Source organism: Ovis aries, chromosome 11 (genome assembly GCF_016772045.2).
Source record: "Ovis aries strain OAR_USU_Benz2616 breed Rambouillet chromosome 11, ARS-UI_Ramb_v3.0, whole genome shotgun sequence".
Taxonomy (NCBI): Eukaryota; Metazoa; Chordata; class Mammalia; order Artiodactyla; family Bovidae; genus Ovis; species Ovis aries.
In genome coordinates, this window is record NC_056064.1 from 55,716,198 (window position 1) to 55,737,308 (window position 21,111).

Here is a 21,111-nt window from a genome sequence, read left to right on the forward strand (position 1 = left end):
CAAGAATACTGGGTGGGTTGCCATGCCCTTCTCCAGAGGCTCTTCCCGACCCAGGGATGGAATCCGGGTCTCTCGCATTCCAGGCGGACTCTTTGCCACTGATCCACCTGGGAAGCCCTCAAAAGGAGAGTCATGGCTTCCCTGGTGGCTCAGAGAGTAAAGTCGTCTGCCTGCAATGTGGGAGACCTGGGTTCGATCTCTGGGTTGGGAAGATCCCCTGGAGAAGGAAATGGCAACCCATTCCAGTATTGCCTGAGAATCCCATGGATAGAGGAGCCTGGTGGGCTGCAGTCCATGGGGTCTCAGAGTCTGACATGACTGAGCAACTTCACTTTCACGTTAGGGGAGAGGGTAAGATTGTCTTTCTGTAAAGAGTAGCTGCATCTTGTCACATGGAGGCATAAAGTTATTCTTACCATTTTGTATTAAGTTCAAATATACATAGAAGTGAGTTTATGGATACTTCGCAGCCCCGGCTGTGGTTCCTCTCAGTCCCAACCCACCCAGACTGCCGGGTGCTGCTGGGGCTGAGAAGCTGCCCTAAGGGACGTGTGAGGGAGCTGGGGGGAGAAAGGAGATGAGCCCCTTCCTGTTATCAGAGCAACCACAGCAGCGCAGCTTCACGCTGGCAGCAACAGCTGGTCCCGGCAGTGTGGTGAGCCCCGACGGCAGCATCCCTCGCAGGGCCCCTCCTTGACTATGTACGCGTTGTACGTGTGTCTTTGCCATTCTCCAACCTGGGATCGAACCTGGGCCCACTGCAGTGGAAGTGCGGAGTCTTAAGCACTGGACCACCAGGGAAGTCCCGCCTCAACCTTTTATTTTTCATTCTGTTTAAAATCTTATTTATTTTTGGCTGTGCTGGTTCCTCACTGCTGTGCAGGCTTTCTCCAGTTGGCGGTGAACGGGGGCTGCTCCGTGGTGTGAGCTTCTCACTGCAGTGGCCTCTGCTCCTGTGGAGCACGGGCTCAACAGTTGTGACGTGTCAGCTTAACTGCTGCTCCGCATGTGGAAATCTTCCCAGATCAGGGATCGAACCTGTGTCTGCTGCCTTGGCAGGTGGATTGTTTACTAATGAGCCATCACGGAGGCCCTGCATCCTGACCTTTAATAATGCCAACCTCTTTTCTTTGCTCCCCAGAATTGGGAACAGATGGGCTTCCCAGGTAGTTCAGTGGTAAAGAATCCACCTGCCAAGGCAGGAGATGCAGGAGACCTGAGTTTGATCCCTGGGTCGGGAAGATCCCCTGGAAGAGCAAATGGCAACCCACTCTAGTTATTCTTGCCTTGGAAATCCCATGGACAGAGGAGCCTGGTGGGCTGCAGTCCATGGGGTCACAAAGTCAGCCACGACTGAACAACCGCACACACACACACACTTGGGAGCAGTAACTGTCCTGGGACCCCCACGGCTGACACCTGAGTCCCCCAGGCCTTTTCCTTTCCCTCCTACTTACAACTGCTGTGGCCTCCTGTTGGAGCTGTTACAGCCACAGCCCCTCTCAGTACTTTTCTGTGTACATACCTCCTCCCCAGCCGTCAGCGCCCTGTAGGAGAGACGGCCTAACTCCTTCAGAAGATCCCGCACCCTGCCCAATGACTTAGGGATCAACACTTAAAACTTGTGTGACTGGATTCTCACCTCACGTTCTTCCTCATCCTCCTGGCAGAGAAAATGGGCACCCCATCACCTGTTCTCTTCCAGGAAGACGTCTATCCCTTAAAGACCATCTCCCACTCCCCCGTCTCCTTCCTGCTCTCCTGCAGGAAGCCCGTCTGTCCCACCTTCTGTCCCTTGGCACTCTCTGGTCCTTTCAGATGCAGTGGAATGGAAGCCAGGAGAAAGAAGGTCCGGCCCCTTCCCTCCTCCCCAGCCCCCCAGGCAGTCTTAGCAGCAGGAGAAACGAGCACTCTGTAAGAAGCTCTGCTACAAAAGGGTGCAGTGACATTCCTCTCCTGAGGACAGTGTGAGCATCATCAATGTTGAGTGACAGGACTCCAGGAGCTCTGAGTATTGGGAAATACACACCAAAGGTTTCAAGATTCAGAAGTCTGTTTCATGTCTTTATTGACAAGAGTGGGGGGAAAAGGGGTCACAGCATTTCAGACTTTATTCAAAGACACAAACGGCAACAAAGGGCACCCACAAGTGACAGGCATGGTCCCTAAGGCCTGGCTCTAAGGCCATCCTGGAGGGTGTGGGTGACTTCTCAGCCCTTTCCCTCAGCATCTGTCTCTTCCTCCTCTATGCCTCATGGACACCCCTGAGATCAGTTAGAACTATGCATAAACAAAGCCACTCCAGAGGAGGCTGGGCCCTGCCTGGCCGGAGTCGCCCACGTGGCGGCCCTGGGCAGCTGGAGAGCATGGGGCACTGCTCACGTGACCCCCCAGCCAATGGCCAGGCCTCTCTCTGGAGCGGTCAGCTGGGCTCTCCCCAAGGGAGCCGGCTTTCAAGAAAAAAACACCAACTTGGTTCATGAAGGACTTGGGTAAAATACTTTCCCAGAAACCTTAAGAAACAATCCCTCTCAGATTCCTGGAGCGCTGAAACAACTGAGGCCATCGCTGGGTGGCCAGGGGAGGGAACCTGGGGAAAGGCGGCCCGCTGGTCCCTCCAGGCGCTCAGCGAGGGACGCGCCGGTCTTCGCAGATTCCACGGCGGACCCGTGAGAAGCTCAAGGAGAAAGACGCGTCCAGAGGAGCTGGCCCCCTCTGCCCTCCAGCCTCCTTGCTCCTGCTCGCTGGCTTGGGACCAGAGGCTGGTTTTCAGACGAGCCCCAGGCAAGCAGGTCTGCTTGGGCTCGAGGCCCCAGATGCCAAGGCTTGCCTCCTTTCAGTCTGACGGTGCTAATTCCCATTGACCAGAGTTCCTCATCCACCGTCCTCTGGTTGACGGCAGCTTTTCCTTGACATGTTCAATTTTTTTTTCCCCCTGAAAGAGGTCAGGATGGACACCTGCAACCATTCTGCAGGGGTAACTGTTTATTGTAGGTAGCAGTTCCGCTAACATTTTACAGTTGTAAGAATCCTGGGCACGGGCCAGACGTCCGTGGTGCCGACATGCATGTTCACGCTGGGGTGCAGACACAGCGTGTCAGCAGGCGCCCCGGACACACACTTCTCCCCTACTCTACACACAGACGTGTGAGGGCAACATGAGGTTCCTGTCTGGGCAGGGGCTGGTCACAGGCTCGAAAGACACTTCGCACAGTCGATAGTCATTTTAAAGAAACCCTGAGCCCAGAGCCATGTGGTGAGCAGCTGATCCGGGGGGCAGAGGGAGCCTCGGCTTAGAGCCACGGGTTTGAGGGATCTTTTATGAACAAAGCGCTCCCCACAGGCCCCTCCCCTTCTCTGGACCACCTGCCATACTGGGAAAGTCACCCAGGGAAAAGCCAGGGTTCTCCGGCCCCTTTGAGCTCCATGACTGCTCACCAAGACTCGGAAGCTCAGACAGCAATCCAGTTACGAGCTCTGAGGCTCGGCTCCTGAGTCGAACAGCGCTGGATCCTCGACGCCTCCGTCCCCACAGAAGTGGCGGTGAGGGGTGGGTCAGATGAGGGGGTCCTGGGCCCACCCGGCAAACACACACACACTACGGCGGATGGTGGGGGCTCACGACCACTGCCAAGGTCAGAAACCAAGAGACACAAGTACCGCACTTTCGATCAAGGCATTTCCAAGACGACCATAAGAACAGCGCCACTTTTGATACTACTACCTACATTTGGCAACTTTCAGAGAAAACAGCTGTCTCCACCCCAAGGCATCAGAGGGTCCAAAATCCCTTTATCCTCAGCCCCAGTTTAAAAAGTCAGGGTAGGAAGACGGGCCAATGGAGGGCAGGCAAAGGCTGTAAAAGCAGTTACACCAACTACCTACAGCTCTCACCAATCCGTCTATCCGACTCCATGCAGGGTACCGCCTGCCTTGAGCCTCTTCTTGGGGAGAAGGTGAGCTGTCTGGGGCGGGGGTTGGGGGTGGGGTGCCAGCTGCTGGAGAGAAATGAGGCAAGCCAAACATGGGGCAGCTGGTGGCCTGGATCCAGAGCTGCGACCCCCTCCATCCTCCCCTCCTCAAAGAGGCTTTGTTCATAGGAATGTGGGGGTGCTCTGGCGACTCTATCCTTCACCGAAACCTCAATTCAACAGCCTAAACCAGACTCCTCTGCGTCTGCTGCGGTAGTCTGGGGTGTGTGGGAGAGAAAGGTGGTGTGATGAAGCGGCTGCCCACGTCCAGCAGGGCACACTCGGGTGAAAACATGGCACAGCTCAGGACAACCCTCTTGCGTGCGCTCCGGCTTCCAAGAAGTACAGCATCTACAAGGACCTAGGCCTTCCTCCTCCCTGCCCCATCCCGAGACAAGCTCCACCTGGGAACCCAGCCCAGTGCTCTTGGAGAGGTTTGTTACAACACCGGCTAAGAAAAGAAAAGCAGGTTTCTGAGAAGGTATTGTGCAGCCGAAAGTGGCATCTGTCTTCGGGTTCCTGTGGGTGGGGGTGGGGCTCCTTTGGTTTTGACCAGAACTCTCCTCTGCTGGGGGCCAGGCGCAGCTTGGCTTGGCAGTAGCTCGGTTACTGTACAGGAGCGAGACTGAACTTCACAGACGTGCTCGGTTGGGCGTGCTCGTCACTGGGGACTCGGGAGTTCACATCCGAGACCCTCTCTCCTGAAGAATCTGGAAGGGCAAGGCGGGGGAGACAGGCTTGGACCCTGGGTGTGTACTGCTTTTAGGTGGGGTGGCTTCCCAGCCCACTGAGGGAGGAGAAAGAGACTGGAGTCGCTTCCCACTGGACCCGGTGGAGCAGCAGCAGGACGATCCATTACCCTGGGAAGCGAGGCAGCACCCCCGAAGCACTGCAGTGTGAAGACGCTGGGGCAGGGCTTATGTGCTGCAGGGCCACCTCCCCTGAGCGGAGGGACACAGCCAGCTCACCACACGTGGTGGAGGATGACCGCAGGCGGAGGAGGACCACCTCCCCTGGGCGGAGGGACACAGGCCAGCTCTCCACAAGTGGTGGAAGACCACCGCACATGGTGGAGGACCACTGCACAGGGAGGAGGACAACTGCACAGGGAGGACCACCTCCCCTGAGCGGAAGGACATAGCCAGCTCACCGCAGGTGGAAGAGGACCACCTCGCGCGGAGGAGGACCACCGCACAGGGAGGAGGACCACCACACACAGTGGAGGATCACCTGACATGGAGGAGGACAACCTCCCCTGAGCAGAAGGACACAGGTCAGCTCACCACACGTGGAGGAGGACCACCTGTCCTGAGCAGGACACAGGCCAGGCTCACCATACTCTGATGACGGAGAACCACTGTGGGTGTGTGTGCGAGGGGCACAGTGGAGGAAGGAGAGAACAGTGTGCAAGAAGCTCCCAGCAGCCTCAGGGAGTTGGGGTGCGGGGTGGGGGGTGGGGCGGCCACAGAGGTGACCAAACACCTTTTCTCTTGAGAGAGAGAGAGAACTGTCTCCAACTATAAAGGCAGAATACTTCCAACTCTGAGTTTCGGAATTCTCACCTTATAGGAATCAGTGGCCGTTAGCTTTCCTTCTTCACTGATCTGACAGAGCCTGGGAAAAGACTACCCTACTTTAGTTCACGTGTCTTAAACTAAAAGCCTATGTCACTGCTTCAAAAATCCTGGTTTAAATGACATTAGTCCAAGGGCCACAGTGAAGGGGAAATGCAAAGCTGGTCTGAGAAGGAAAGGAAGAGCCGGCGAACAGCAGTCCAGGCTCGCCGAGCAGGGGCTGGGAGCAGAGTCAGGGGCAGACGCCGGGCAGGGCGGCTCACCTTCGCCTTCTCGCTCGGCTCGATGACAATGCCGTTGGTAGAATTATTTAGTTCTCTGGAGACAACACAGAGGAACTCTGCCTGATCCTCGTTCCCATAGTTATAGGAAGATCCGATGCTGATTAGCTGATCAAATGAGAACACGGTCAACATACGAACAGGGATCTTAAAATACGTGCCACAAGAATCAAACCCTCTTCCTGAGCTTTGTTTTGCTTCTCAAAGGACAAAGAATTCGCTGGGACTATCAAGGCCCCAGGGGATGCCTGGATCCCAGTTATTCACCAGAGCGTCACTGGCAAGGGTTTCCTGCTGTGGCCTGGCTTCCACCCCTGGCTGATGGCTTCCACCCCTGGCTGGTAACTAAGCCATGCAGCACAGCCACAAAATCAACCAACCGACCAAACAAAAAAACACGAAGCCTTAAACAAACAAACAAACAACTTTGTCTTTAAAATTCATACCAGGGAAAAAATACTTCTGAAGTGGACGCATGACATTTTACAACCCAAAGCTGAACAAGAACGAGGCGCACACAGAATTGATTCTGCCGTGGAAGATAACTGTGAGGAGTCACCCAGTATTGGTGCTGAAGACAGAGAAGCCTGTTTGGTCTATAATGTAATACTGTTAACCCAGTAACTGTCATTTAAGGCAACTATATGGTTACAGTTCAGCTGACCTCTTAAACTCTACACAGAAACAAGCATGATTCATTGAATTTATAATGTGGTCGTTCGAGTCATGCTCAGCTTCCCTGTGTGTTTTGAAGACAATAGATGAACAACTCTGCCATCTAATGGAAGAAAACCGTAAAATCCTGGTTCTCAGATGCTTTGTTTCGATGCTATGGTTGTAAGCACAAAGCTAAAGAACAGAAACCCACAGGCTGCCAGGGAAGGACCTCGCCAGGCTCCAGCTCGTCTGAGCCCTTCATGCCATGCCTGCTCACCACACCACGTGAACAGGGAGGGTCACTGCTAAACCCTGGTCTTCTTCAGCTACTTATTCTAGAATGTGTCAACAAAGCACTTTTGAAAGGAATCCCTGAAGGAGAAAAACCCAAAGAGGTACTTTCAAGCCTAAAGAAGCTGGCTGGCTCCCTCTGGGCAGAATCACGCGCAAGTTCTGGACATGAAGCCTGGAGACGTGACACCATTCTGTTTCACCCAGCTCATCACACCCTACCATGCAGAGTCCACACAGAAGGGCTCTTTTCCCCTAGCCCTACCCGACTCCTAGGGTGACTAACTGGCTACATGGTGACAGTGTGGGCTCCTAGGCTGAGATACACCCTATGAAACGTTGTTGTTTAGTTGCTAAGTCATGTCTGACTCTTTTGCGACCCCATGGACTGTCACACACCAGGCTCCTCTGTCCATGGGATTCTCCAGGCAAGAATACTCGAGTGGGGTGCCATCCTCTTCTCCAGGGGATCTTCCCAACCCAGGGATCGAATCTATGTCTCCTGCATTGGAAGGTGGATTCTTTACTAGTGAGCCACCAGGGAAGCCCCAAGAAACATTACCTGTTCGAATTTCCAACCATCGGACATAGTGGATACCATCTGCGTGAGCTCCTCCTCTTGGCATTGCAGGACTCTGTACACGTGCTTCACGGGGCCCTGCGACAACCACATACAGGCTCTGAGCAACAGTTTCAGGGACACAACAGTTTGCAGCTGCCTTGGTGAAGTTCTTCAAAAGAATACAGACTGGAAAGGAGTGTGACTGGAATTTTTTTCTTGACAGCCACCACTACCCCCTTTCAAGCCGCTCTGTAGTTTCTCAATAAAAACTTATCCGAGGAAAGAAAGACAGAGAAAATACAGGGTCCAAGAACATGAATAAAACAAAATAATCTTGAACTTCAGAAATATGAATTATGTGAGCGGCCATGCTGATAAAGTTATGACTTCATCTGTTTCTCAAAGGAGAAAACAGAGTAAAAGTACTCAGGACAAAAAGGTCACATTTTCTTCTTCAGTCTTTATAGCTGATGCACATGCTGAAAATGATACCTTATATGGAAACAATACATTGAACAGGACTCTACAGGGTACAAACGCTCAAGCGATTTTACCCTCTGCTGAAGCTACCTGGAACTGTTTCAGTGCTACACGGTAACATTCCTGTGACAGACAGGCCTATAATAAAAAACAAATACTTGGCCTTTGTCGGTGGTTCCTGGCACAAACCTCCGAAAAACTATGTCAACTCCTGAGCCGTAGCAGTGTCTTTTGTATGCTAATAAGCTGGTCACCAGAAAGACCCAGGGGGTTAGAGGGTTAGAACTTGTGGCCCCACTCCCTGACCATGGGGAAAGGAGGAGAGACCAGAGATTGAGTTCAATCACCAAAGGCCAGTGATACAGACAACCTTTCCTACCAAATGAACCATCCTGAAGAATCCCTAAATGACGGGGTTCAGGGAGCTTCCAGGTTGGCAAACACATCCATGTGCTTGGTGGTGGAGGTAACGGATGCTGGGGACTACACAGGGACAGAGGACCCTTTAGGCCTTCATCCCATGAATCACTTCATCTGGCTGTTCATTTACATCCTTCATAATAAACTGTAGTAAGTATAGCATTTCCCGAGTTGCACCAATTATTCTAGTGAATTACTGAACATGAAGGAGGCATTGTGGGAACCCAGATCCCAACTAGCACCCGTGCCCTGGGCAGTCTGACACTGACTTGGGTGGTCGGTGTCAGGACAGAACTGAACTGTTGATCACCTGGAGGGTGTCAAAGATGAGAAAGGTCGTGTGCTGGCCAGACTCAACTCTCTAGAACAGAAGCTAGATCAGGAAGCCAAAAGGCTAAGCAACTGAGATGGACACCCCAGAGCCACAGTACGAAGGCCCCCACGCTTGGCCTACATCGACACTTGTGACCTGGCCCACAGGGAACGAGAAGCCGGTTGTGAGACTGCTACGGTGGCTGCAGGGAAGCAGGCTCGCCAGATGCGTTCCTGTTCATAGGACAATTCCAGGCGCACAGGAGTCAGTATTTAGCAGTCAGGGACCATCGGTGTTGGGTCCAAAGCTGCACACTTACTGCCCATCCGAGAGGGTGAGAGAACCAAACAGCAGCCCAGGTTCAGAACAATGACGCCCAGTCACGGAGCGAGGGTCAGTTACCTTCTATCGGATTTTAAGACAATCTGTACCATTTTCTTAAGAATGATGAAAACTTAGCCCATTTTTAAAAGGATGAGCTGGCTTTAGCTGTCTGGAAAATTGGAACAATCTGAGAAATACTGGACGAATGAAAGCAGCTGCTAAGCACCGAGGGCTACAGGCCCCAGGTGTTGTGCCCGTCTCTTCTAGTCTTCACTGCAGATCTGGAAGGCAGGTGTCGGCTTCTTTCCACACAGAGGACACTGGTATTCAGGGCACAATGTCTTGCCCAAGCAGTGTGGCGACTAAGTGGACTGGAGGCAGAGCTTGGATACGAGCCCACATCCGCCTGACACTACTACAGTCTTTCTCGTATACTTCGTCCTTCTGAATGAGGTTCCACTCAATAAGGTGCTAAGATGAAAAAAAGAAAGTTCCTTCCATATAAAACATAGGACAAATCTTGTGACAATTTCAACCCCAGCTGCGCACCGCGGCAACGACCAAGCGTTTCACACTGTAAGATGCAGAGCACCACGAAGAGCCGACAGTGGACGCAGCTGTCAAAGTCCCAGTTATTAAGATAACCGTACTGCCTCTTCTTTACTCTCCTCTTTCCAAGTAAACCATCACCACTCTCAAATGCACCAAGATCCACCTCACAGCAAAGAACGCTTCCGGGGACAGCAGAGTAATAGGATGTGGCAGCCACTGAAGAGAAGTGAGGCCACTGAAAAAAACTGGGGAGGCCCTCTACATCCTGGGCTTCACCTGACTGCCTGCCAGGCATGTCTCCTTTCAACACAGACAAGATGAAGCAGACACCGAGTTTGAGGAGACAGCCATGGAAATCCACACGCAGCCTTAAGGTGATGTGGGACAAATGTAAAAGGGGACATCTTTGAACGACATCAAACCCATTGCCCACCCAGAGTCCCACTAAATAAAGGGGACAAGTGGAAAGATCAGTTGACTTCAAAAGGGTCTTGACATTCCTAGAGTAAAAAAGCTTCCAGCTAGGTATAAATCCATGAGCCTCAAAATTGAAAAAACTAATTAACTTAATTACTGTCATCAAATAAAAACCTTACAACACTCTCAAGGAATTCACTGATGGCGAAGAACTGAGATTGTTCAGGTGCCATTCGAACGGTTTCAAATTTTATACTTGATGGTACCATCAAAACTTATATTAAGCAATCAAAGGTTTGTTTTTTTGTTTAATGTGAAAAACTGAGGATGGACGAGATTCGCAGACTGTCTAAGCTATTACATATCTGTCACAGTGAAAGAAGCCACGTAAACACACCAGGAGATGGCAAAAAAACCGGTGATACTAGATCATATTCCACATGGTAACCTGCAAACCAACTACGAGTTCATCTTTGAACATTAAAAAGGAGGCTTGCATCCCAGGTTTCAGCACACAAACACACAAAAAAGCCTTTCAGCCACTGGCCAGATGGAGAAGAAATAAATGAGTAAGCCTCCTTTCCACCTTCACAAAGTGCTGGAGATAAAACAGAGAATAGACTTCATTATCATAGGGTTCAGGTGTTCATCCAGATAATTCCATTCAGAGCCAGAAAAAAAAAACTGATTCGTGAAGTCTGACACAGAACATGCAAGGAACAAGTTTCTACTTTTGAAATTCTGTATTGCGATAGATCTCAAGAAAGCAACCATCACCAGTATCTGAGGGACAGGAGACAAGTCATGCTGGAGTCGGACTCTGTCCCATTAGTGCAGTTAAACCCTCTTAAAATACCTGCCTGTTTTTCCTGCTAGACTTTAGGCTTCTTGAGGGCATGGACGTCCTATCAGTCAGGGTTCCCAGGGCCTATCAGAAGTTACTGTGGCCACTTGCTTAAGACTGACGACGGGTGACGTGCCATGAAACGAGCGAGGTGTGCCTCACTGCCTTCCCTGCTCTAACTGCCTTCCCTGCTCTAACTACACAGCAAATTCAGTTGGATTTTTGTCACCAAATCTACTAAGAAAATCTGGACTTCCTAAAAGAAAGAAAAGCTTGGTATTATTTTCTTAGAAGCATGATTCACAAGCCATGTGCAAAGTCTATGCCATGCAAGTGTCTGTTAGCAGCTGGCTGTTGACACAGTCACAGGCTGAAGGCTGGTTCTCATAGAGAAGCCAACAGGTAAACAGGTATAGAAGCAAGACCTCGCTCGGCCCCCATGTGGACATGGAGCGAGGCAGATGCTCTGCTGGAGAGAACAGGCTTTGAACCTCAAGTATGGTGACTCCTCCCACTGCCATATGGCAAGCAGCCACTATTTCCCGTTCTTCTAAGGGGACATGGGCCTGTTTCGTTCTCTTTGTGATTTCTCCTGTTTCCCTGTTCTGAACAAGTCTGGCGGAATATGTGCTGCCTGTCTGGCAGAGGGACCGTATGGCAAACGGAGACCTCTGGCTCACAGGGGAGACGCAGGGCTCTCAAATGGTACACTGTCCGTTTCTAATCACCCCAGACATGGGGACAAAGACTGACACATGGGACATTTTCTTCTTAAGAGCTCAAAACCCATTACCTGTGAAGTTCTGTTCTCATTGTCCCGTATTCTTTCCTTAACCAGTCGCACGAGAGATGCGATGTTGTAAAACTCCGCTTCCTCCAGCACACCTAGAAGGAAGACCGACCCGAGGTTAGAGGTGTGTGAACTCCCCAGTAAACAGCAGAAGGAGGCTGGAGAACATGAGCTTGCTAAGAACTGCATCTCTCACTCCAAGTCTCACCTCCCTCCTGCAGCCTGGGGAGCGCTCCTTTGCTTTTTTGCTGGGTGCCTGTGACCTGTTCCCCAGCGTCAGCAAGGCAGGCGCAAGGGTCTGCTCTGTTTACTGTTTCGCCCCTGCGGTTCCCACCTGCCACCTCCCCTGGCTCTTCCTGCTCCTGCCCATCAGCTGCAGGACGCCTTAACCATATGTCACTCAGTTCCTGGAGCTAGTTCCGCTAGATAACTCTTGAGCTTGCAATTGCTACCCAGTTTGTCCTAAAAGTGACCAATGTCTCTCTGTGTAAGTGTAAATTTATGTGGACCAGTCAAGCAATTATCCTTCAATTTAAAATAAATAAAATTTTTAAAAAAGAAAAAAAAAATTATGTGGACCAAATTTAACAAGATGCTTATTATCTGAGCAATGTAAAACGCAGTCAATGAAAGAATCCCATGCACAGGACTTCCCTGGCAGTCCAGTCGTTAGGGTTCAGTGCTTTCATGGCCGAGGGCCCAGGTTCAATCTCTGGTCAGGGAACTAAGATACTGCAAGCTGTGTGGCATGTCAAAAAAAAAAACAAAAAACAAAACAGAATCCCATGTTTAACAAAATCAAAGACCTGGGACAGGACAACTAAATGGGATGTGTGATCCTGGACCAGGAAAAATGTTGCTATAAAGGTTTGTTGAAACAATTGACAAAATTAGAAAGTAAGCTATAGTTAAAGTGTTTATCAATATTAAATGTCCTGAATTTGATAACTATATGGTGGTTACATGAGAGAATGTCCTTGGTTTTGAGAAATAGACCGAGAAGCAGTAAGGGGTCAAGTCTGTAATCTAGACTCAAGAAGTTCGGAAATAAAACTGTGGAAAGGGGAGAGCAAGGAGGGGGGAGGGAGAGAGAGAGAATGAATGGATGATAATGCAAATATAACCAAAACTGTTGCTTTTGGTGAATCTGGATAAAGAGAGCTCTTTGTACTATTCTTGCCCTTCAAAATCTTTTTTTTAAGGCATTAGAAAAGATGCTTAAGATTCTTCTTTTGAAGAAACAAGACTACCCATGAGCTGGTAATTGCTGTGGATGGTGGATGCACGGAATTTATTGTACTATTCAGTTACTTTGTATGCATTTGAAATGTTAAAAAAGGGAGGGGGCATTAAAAATAAAAAAGGAGACAGATTCCTCTTTTGACTGGTTGTAACAGCAGTGCTCTTCAGCCGTTTCATTAGCGAGCACAGCCATTTCAGCTTTCTTATGCAGAGAGAATGCTCCCAGGTCAAGGTGCCCTGCATCAAGGGACAGGCTCCCATCTTCAACTGAATGTCTCAAGGAGACGAAGATAGCCTTTTAGAAAGACGTTTAGACCCACTTATAGTCCAAGTGCCCTACAAACCAAAAGGATGAGTCAACTAATGATGCCCCTGACAATGGGCTGGAGAATGAATTAGGTCAGATGCAAAAATCTACAAGGAAGCATGAGACCAGTCTTAAAGAAATGAGGCCAAACCTTCATTATTCTTTTTTTTTCTTTTTTTAACGGCTGCAAGTTCAAACTAAAATTGAAAGAATAAATACCTAAATGTCAGAGATTTGCTGTTTCAGGCTGTGGATATTCACTGCTAGTAATAAGTCAATGTAAAAAGAGGTCCTGATAATTTTGTAGGTCCAGAAAAAACTCTACCTCCAAAGCTGAGCTGTGTCTCTTCCTTCTCCCAAAGGAGGATGAGAACAACGGGGCTCCTCCAAGACCCTCTCAGACTAGATGAGGTGATTGGAGGAACCCTACTTATGTTTAAAAAGCTTTGCTTCCTGTGCACCTGAGCCTGCTAAAAATCTCAAAATTCAAATCTCAGGACTTCCCTGGTGGGCCAATGGCTAAGACTCCGTGCTCCCAAGGCAGAGGGCTCAGGGAACCAAGATCCCACATGCCACACAGCACAGCCCTCCCCCGACCAGAAAAAAAAAAAAACCCTGTGAAAAATACATTCCAATCTATGAAACAGCTTTAAAGATTTGACCTGAATTTTGAAGATGCCCAGCACAAACAGTGTCCTTACCTTCTTCTGCCAACTCCTTTGTAATGATGAGCTTCCCATGGCGGAGGTAGTTTAGGATTGGACCAAAGTAGGTAGGGTCCCTGTCAATCAGATAGGCCCCTGTCTCGTCCTGCCAACCAAACACAAGGGTATCACTGTGGAGCTTTCATGCTAAATTAGGGCAGGGTCTCCACCTGTCTCTCACAATTCACAAGTGAGAGGGCAAGTTCTATTAGATGTTTATCACTAACCACTGGCAAGAAGGCTAGCTTTACGGGTCTTATACTTCAAGATGATTTCTGGGAGGGTGTTGCAGATGTATAGTCATATTCGTTATCTAGGCGTTGACTTGAACTTCTAAAATCTTTACTCAGACACGATTACCAATCTCTTCTCAGCCTTTTGGGTAAGATCAAGCGTAGATACAACTACCAACATTCTTCCTGTGGGATATTTGTTATAATGAAACAGAGGAAGAAAATGCCATAGCTGCGTGATCTAAATTTCTGCTTGAGACATTCTGACTTCTCTATTGTCCCTGAATCACATTCCTAATTCTAAGAAAACCTCTGTTTATTTGGCAGTGCTCCTGAGCTGAGGGCCAACGGCAGTGGGAGTCTGCGTTGGCAACTGTAACTCACACACTCCAGATCTGTGCCCAGAGGAAGCTTGGCATGGCCGGGACTTGGCTCTGAGCAATTTTAATCCTACTCATCTTTACAGTAAAGGGAACAAGAAGAAACTGGCTTCTACTGCAACAAAGAAGATTCAGGACAGATAAAATCGTTCCTTTATAATAAGTTAGGGCAGGACAGTTTGCCTTCAATCTGAGATGACAGGAGAGGTAGCAGATGAATAAACGAAACTAACCAATGTTTACTTGACCCTAACTGTGTTGCAAGGGAACAGCTAAGCGCTACATGGGACACAGGCAATGCAGGCAACAGTCAATGCTTTTAAGTCAGAAACTAAAAGATGAACGTGTAAAGTTAAAAAAAAAAAAATCAAACAGCTCAAACTGAAAATCGGTTAAGCGTCTTGTCACCTCTCAACTCTTTGGTTAGCAGCCGTGCATCTTGCCCAACGGTACTCTCTGGGTTTCATTTTCCCTGGTCTTAATCTGTCAGCTTAGGTTTGCACTGGCAAAGGACAAGCTCTTTCCTAGGAACGTATCTGAGCTCAAACCGGGACCTAACACAGTGACAGTTACCAAATACGAGCCCAGAGACCAGGACCACAGGAAAGAAGTGTGGAATCACGACAAGCGCTTCCTGCAACTGTCGAAGCCATCATCACACCCAGGCTTTCACCCAACTTGGCAGAGGGGTCGGAGCGGAAGTCTCAGAAAGCTACCTGGATGCCTTAGCTCGCCCTGACCCAATTCTGGATGCGTCTGCCATAGGCGCTGAGGGTCTTGACGAGGAACCAGGGAAACAAGGAAGTCAGGAGAAAACTCACGCAGACCTGAGGGGCTGGGATGAGGTGCAGAAAGGAAGGGGAAAAGGGGTGTGGAGCGGACGCTCAAGGGTGAGGGTAGGCACAGCGCGGGGAAGCAGCCGCTGAGAACGAAGGGTGCGGTCAGAGAGAAAGTCTGCGTGCGTCTGGGGCTGGGGCAGAAAAGCCCCCAGGGCTGGCTGGCTGGGAAAGACGAGGAGGAGGGGGTCCCGGCCCCAGGTGCCCTCCGGAGAGAGGCGCGTCGCAGGAAATCCGGGGACCAGCCTGGGAGGAACGAGGGGGTCCGAAGGCCAGGGGCGCGCCCGAGGGCGGGGCGCACCTTGTCCGAGTCCAGCTCCGGGTCCTCCTGGCAGCAGAGGCGGCAGAGAAAAGACTTGGGCTCCCGACCTAGGGTCTGCCTGGTGGTCACGAAGTAGGTGCCGCCCACGTTCAGCCGGACCCAGCGGGCCGCGCCACCGCCCCCTGTCCGCTCTGGCGGCCCGGGACCCGGCTCCAGCGGCTGCGCGGCGGCGGCGGGGGGCGGGCGGCCGTGCCCGCGGGGCGTGGGGCCAGCGGGGCGAGGGCTGGGGGGCCCGCGGCCCGGGCCGCCCCCATCGCCCAGCCCGCTCCCGCCGCCCCCTCCCAGCCCCGCCATGGCCGGGTCGAGCTGCAGCTCCGCCATCTTGGGCCACCGCCGCCGCCGCCGCTTGCTGCCCGCGCGCCGCCGGGCCGGCCCATCTCTCGGCAGGGAGAGCCGGGCCGGCCCATCGGCGGGGGTGGGGCCGCGGGAGAGGGACGGGAGCACCCCCAACCAGCGTCCGCATCCTCGGGCTGTGGAGGCGCTACGCCCGCCCCCGGAGGCGGGACTTCCTGAATCAGCCCTCGCCGCTATTCGCTGAACCGCAAGACAAGGCCTGCCCCCTTGGGTTTGGGGTTGGCTGAGGGGAGAGCTTCCGGTGACCCACTTCCGTTCTCTGCTGCAGTGGACTGCGGGCCGCCTGGGGTCGGTGAAGGTGAGTGGTTTTGGGGGCCTCTCTGCTCTGCTCCTGCATACCTCGGCTCGACCCTTGTCTCGCCCTGCTTCGCGCGGCTGCTCTTTCGCGCCCTTCTTCCTCTCCCCTGCCTCTAGCGCGAGGCCGCAGAGGCCAGTTTGGCCTCTTGACTTTTAGGGCTTCCAGTAACCTTTGTCTCGTCCAGCCTGACTCCAGTCTGGCGGCTTCAGGAGTCCGGTTTGGAGGCTGAGGAAACGCTGCCGGGACGTATTTTAGTCTGCTTGGTGACGCCCAGCAGGCTGGAGGGCTGTACGCTTCCCTTCTGAAGGTTCCAGCTTTCGAGCGTGTGGAGCTTTCAGAGCTTCTCTAGTGCAGGGTTCATTTACCGATTCAGTAAATATTCACTGAGCACCTGCTGTGTTCAGGATCTGTTCTAGGCGCTGGGGATTCAGCAGTAAATAAAAGACAACAAACCCATTTACGAAGCTTCCGAGCTTGGAAAACTCTCAGCAAGGGCACTTATTCTGTCTGGTGTATTTAAAGGTCACCCGCCCCTTACCTCCACTCCAGGGAACATAAGCTGTCTTGAGAGTGAAAGGAAGAGGCAGATGTTGGACATGTGTCTTCTTTCTTTTAAGGCCCTGGGGAAAATTTCCATCTCCTTTGTGATCCACCCCATAGTTTATAAAGATCTTTAACGGTTGTGATCACTTTGCATGTTCTCTCACATTCACGTATGTATTGAATACATTTTTTTTTTTAAGAGTATTGCCAATATACTCAGGGTATATGCTAACACTACAGGGGATCACCAGGCATGAATAAGGTGTGGGCGTATTACCAGTTTAACAAGGAGTGGGTAGAGAGCCCCTTAAGTTTGCAGTGCAAATTGGTGTGCACAGTTATATTTGATCTTTTTAACAGCCTTTTTTTGGCTAACAGGGCTTATTATCCCCATTTTTCAGGTGAGGAAATTTTGGTCCAGCGTCTGCTTTATTTAACTGAGCCTTGTTGAAATGTGAATATGTGTCAGGTTCTGTGCACTGGAGAATCAGTGAATAAAATGTAGGCTGAGTGGAAGTGTTTTTAAATTACTAACTTTTATGTAATGCATGAATATTGCTTTAGCAGTGTTTCCAAAGGTACATGGAGTGCAAACACTGGATAACTGGACTTTTTTTTTCTAATAACTGGACTTTTAAGGATAAATCAGGAGATGGGGAAGAGAGGGTATACCATCTAAAATATATTTATATGCCAGGTTGTACACCTTGAATTTTAAAAACTAAAAGAAAAATCCTCTTCTGATATTGTCATCCTAATTCCTTTAGTTGACAGATATACCCACTCATATGATGCTGATCTATTTCTTAAAACTTGAATACTTCTGCGATGCCCTTCAGAGGATTCTCTCCAAGAGCCCTGTTTTGATCTGACCTGTTGTATTTTCCAGGATCTCAAGATGGCTGGACGGAAACTTGCTCTAAAAACCATTGACTGGGTAGCTTTTGGGGAGATCATCCCTCGAAACCAGAAGGCCGTGGCTAACTCCTTGAAGTCCTGGAACGAGACCCTAACCTCCAGGTCAGTACCTTGCTGAGAGGGAGCCTCTGGACTTGTGATTTCATGTGGAACAAAATATATGAATTCTGATGTTCTTCTGGCAGAACGAAATTCATGCATTTTCTAAATACTAGTGAATTATTATTATTTTTTTTTGTTACATTCCTATAATCTCTCTCCTAGGGAAGAGTGTGGCGATAGCTCCAGGCCGTAGGAATGAAGAACAGGGAAATTGCTGTGTGAATTTCCTCTTGCTTGTGGAACAGTCCTAACTTTTGCTTTTCTATGTGAGCAGGTTGGCTACTCTGCCTGAGAAGCCACCTGCCATTGACTGGGCTTACTACAAGGCCAACGTGACAAAGGCTGGCTTGGTGGATGACTTTGAGAAGAAGGTGAGCCTTCAGGCAGCTAAAGCCCTGGTCTTGTAACACAGCTGTGGGTGGGGGAGCAGGACCCTGGACAGTTACACGGGATGCCAGTGAGGAAAGAGGAGTGGTGTTAACATCCAGATCCCAAGGGAGGCTCAGGAGAGACGGGTGTGGCCAAAGGTCTTGTGATGACAGATTTAAATGGTAAGTAGGTGCGGGAGAATTCAGGGTCTCCTCATTCAGCAAGTTTCTTGTCTAAGAAAACGGTATAACAGAGTCTTAATCCGAGATCCAGAGGGCTGTTGAGTTGGGTGTTTCTGCCTGGCTCCCTTCTGCGCTCCTCGCCTGCCTCCTTTTAAATCAAGCTGACATTTTTTCCTACGCTTTTACTATTTTCCTCTTTCCTCTGCTTTTTTATTGTCCCTTGTAGCTGTGGTCTCTCACTCACCTGTCTTCTTATTTGTATAATTTATGTTTTGACCGTACTGGGTCTCTGTGGCTGCGTGGGCTTTTCTCTGGTTGCGGTGAGCAGGGGTTCTCTCTCTAGTCATGGTGTGCAGGCTTCTTGTGGTGGTGGCATCTCTTGTGGAGCAGCAGAGCTCTAGTGTGAGGGCTTCAGTATCTGCAGCATGCATGCTCAGTAGCTGTGGCTCCTAGCTCTAGAGCACAGGCTCAGTAGCTGTGGGGGCTGGGTTTAGTTGTTCCACCGCTTGTGGGATCTTCCTAGATCAGGGATCGAACCTGCGCTCCCTGCATTGCCAGGTGGATTCTTTACTACTGAACCACCAGGGAAGCCCTCGCCCACCTATATTCTGATGTTAAATTTCATCATCCAGGATTTTCTTGTTCATTCAGCAGATAGTTATTGAGGGCCCACTTTGCTAGGAACAGCGCTCAGTGCCAGGGCCAAGACACTAAGCTGTCTTCTAGGGAGAAGGTCTCATCCATCTCTGTTATGCAAGCATGACTTCCACTACCTGTCCACTAGGGTTTCTTTTCACAGAGAAATCAGGGGACTTCCTGGTGGTCCAGTGGTGTGGACTCCGCTTTTCCACTGCAAGGGGGCACTGGTAACCATCCGTGGTCAGGGAACTAAGATCCTACATGCTGTGTGGCACAGCCAAAATAAATAAAATTTTAAAAAAGAGAGAAATCAGAATTACTTTAGAACTGCAGGGTTCTTTGAGGTCATCAAGTCTGCCTCTTTTTATCAAATGAAGAAACTGAAACTCATTGTAATGAGAGAATTGTCCAAGGTCTCCAGCTAGTGATGAGGCAGAGGAACCTTGAGCTCCCATTGCCAGTCTAATACTCTTTCCAGTAGAATGCCCTAGATGCCTGCTTGTACCGCTTGGAATGGAGAATGTATTTTTATATGATCTATTACAGTTAGCAGCTTTGAGTCCTTTTGAGGGGACTCCTGGTGATGTTAACAACAGTTCATTATTCCTGTGTTTGTAGTTTAATGCCCTGAAGGTTCCTATACCAGAGGATAAATATACTGCCCAGGTGGATGCTGAAGAAAAAGAAGATGTAAGTAGTTGAGGCTCTTACTTATTCTAAAATTCTCTTAATTCCTGACAGTTCTGTTTCTTACTAGTAAGGTTAAGATGGAGTGAATTTAAAGGATTGCTAAAAAGGGATGAACTGTTAATAAATGCAGTAATACGGATGAACCTTAGGCTAATTGTGTGAGTGAAAGAATCCAGCAAAGGAGTACACACTGTATGACTCCACTGCTGGAAAACTATAAACAAGTTCAGCTAAATGTCTGGTGACCAGCACATCAGTGGTTGCCTAGGGTTGGGGTGGAGGGGATGATAAGTATTAAACTGTCTTTACTGTGGTGATGGTTCCGCAGGTGGATGCGTATATCAAACCCTATCAAGTAGTAGTTTTTAAATATGTGCATTTTATTATATGTCAGTTATACCTCAGCATGACTTAAAAACAATCAGGGAGCTGAAACTGGGCAGGAAAATTATACACGGTAGTGAGTAGTCAGATACCCGTTTGCTTGAAAGTACTAAAAGCCCAATGTTGGAACCCAGGTGGCTCCACGAAGGAGAAGTCTGACTAGGTGGTCAGTGGCTTGTCCTGGCCATTCGGGAGGCCCTGGTGAGGCAGGCATTTATAGGTTGCCTAGATGAATAACTCACTGAAGAACCCTGGGCCTGCCACCTTAAGCTGGTTCTCCTGTACGGGCTTCTTTGTGGGTGTTGGGGAGAGCTGCAGTTTGCCCCCTAAAGCAGAATCCCCCAAGTAGTCAGAGGAGCCCACCTCCTCTCGACAGAGTGTGGGAAAGCAGTGGGGGGCTCCGGGACTCCTCATACCTTGGGATCCTTGGGGTCAGAAAGGTACAAGTTGGTTTCAAAACAGAATTTCTCCCTTCTCTTAAAGGTGAAAAGTTGTGCTGAGTTTTTGATTCAATCAAAGACCAGGATTCAGGAATATGAGAAAGAGGTAAGGATGAGCCTGGGCCTTTCCTTGTAATCCTTTCACAGCCACGTGTCTTTCACCTAGCAGTGGTCACCTGCCTTGGATTCTTTAATTGTATCTCTGCAATCCTATTTATCTTGACACCTTTCCCCTCTTTTTTCAGCTGGAGAAGATGAGGAACATAATTCCATTTGATCAGATGACCATTGAGGACTTGAATGAAGTCTTCCCAGAAACCAAATTAGACAAGAAGAAGTACCCCTACTGGCCTCACAGGCCAATTGAGAGCTTATAAGCTCGAGTCCAGGAGATAGTTCTGGCCCTGGAATTATTAACTCTGGACATTAAAAATAATTACATGGTGCTGTGTGTGTCTGCTCCATTGTGGTTGAGATAATTAAAACTCTGGGGTGACCTCACTGGGAGCAGAGTTTTTGTTGAACTGGAAAGGTGTGCCCACAGGTGTGTGCGTTTGTCTTATGGTGAGGATGTGTAGGAAGCAAATTACTGAGGCCCAGGGCTGCGGTGGTTGTTGTTCAGTAGCTCAGTCGTGTCTGACCCTCTGCGACCTCACGGACTGCAGCACACCTAGTTTCCCCGCCTTTCACTC

At 49.9% G+C, this 21,111-nt stretch overlaps 2 protein-coding genes across 3 annotated transcripts; one reads left to right on the forward strand and one right to left on the reverse strand.

Moving 5' to 3' along the window:
- Positions 1-2,051: 2,051 nt before the first annotated feature.
- Positions 2,052-15,885, reverse strand: KCTD2 (potassium channel tetramerization domain containing 2). Of its 2 annotated transcripts, none has more exons than XM_015098962.3 (6): positions 15,480-15,885; positions 13,727-13,835; positions 11,480-11,571; positions 7,337-7,432; positions 5,809-5,934; positions 2,052-4,681 (listed from the first exon to the last, which is right to left on the reverse strand). In XM_015098962.3, the coding sequence occupies exons 1-6, from the start codon at positions 15,819-15,821 to the stop codon at positions 4,652-4,654; spliced, it is 795 nt and encodes a 264-aa protein (XP_014954448.2). In that variant the 5' UTR covers positions 15,822-15,885; the 3' UTR covers positions 2,052-4,651. The 2 variants fall into 2 exon arrangements, with proteins under 2 accessions (XP_014954448.2, XP_042112331.1); XM_042256397.1 differs by lacking the exon at positions 2,052-4,681 and adding an exon at positions 4,688-5,585.
- Positions 15,886-16,125: 240 nt separating this feature from the next.
- ATP5PD (ATP synthase peripheral stalk subunit d) lies at positions 16,126-20,864 on the forward strand. Its single transcript, NM_001142891.1, is given in 6 exon segments — positions 16,126-16,152; positions 17,585-17,715; positions 17,990-18,086; positions 19,524-19,595; positions 20,463-20,525; positions 20,665-20,864. Coding segments are annotated over 5 exon segments (486 nt in total). The 5' UTR covers positions 16,126-16,152; positions 17,585-17,593; the 3' UTR covers positions 20,797-20,864.
- The last annotated feature ends 247 nt before the right edge of the window (positions 20,865-21,111 follow it).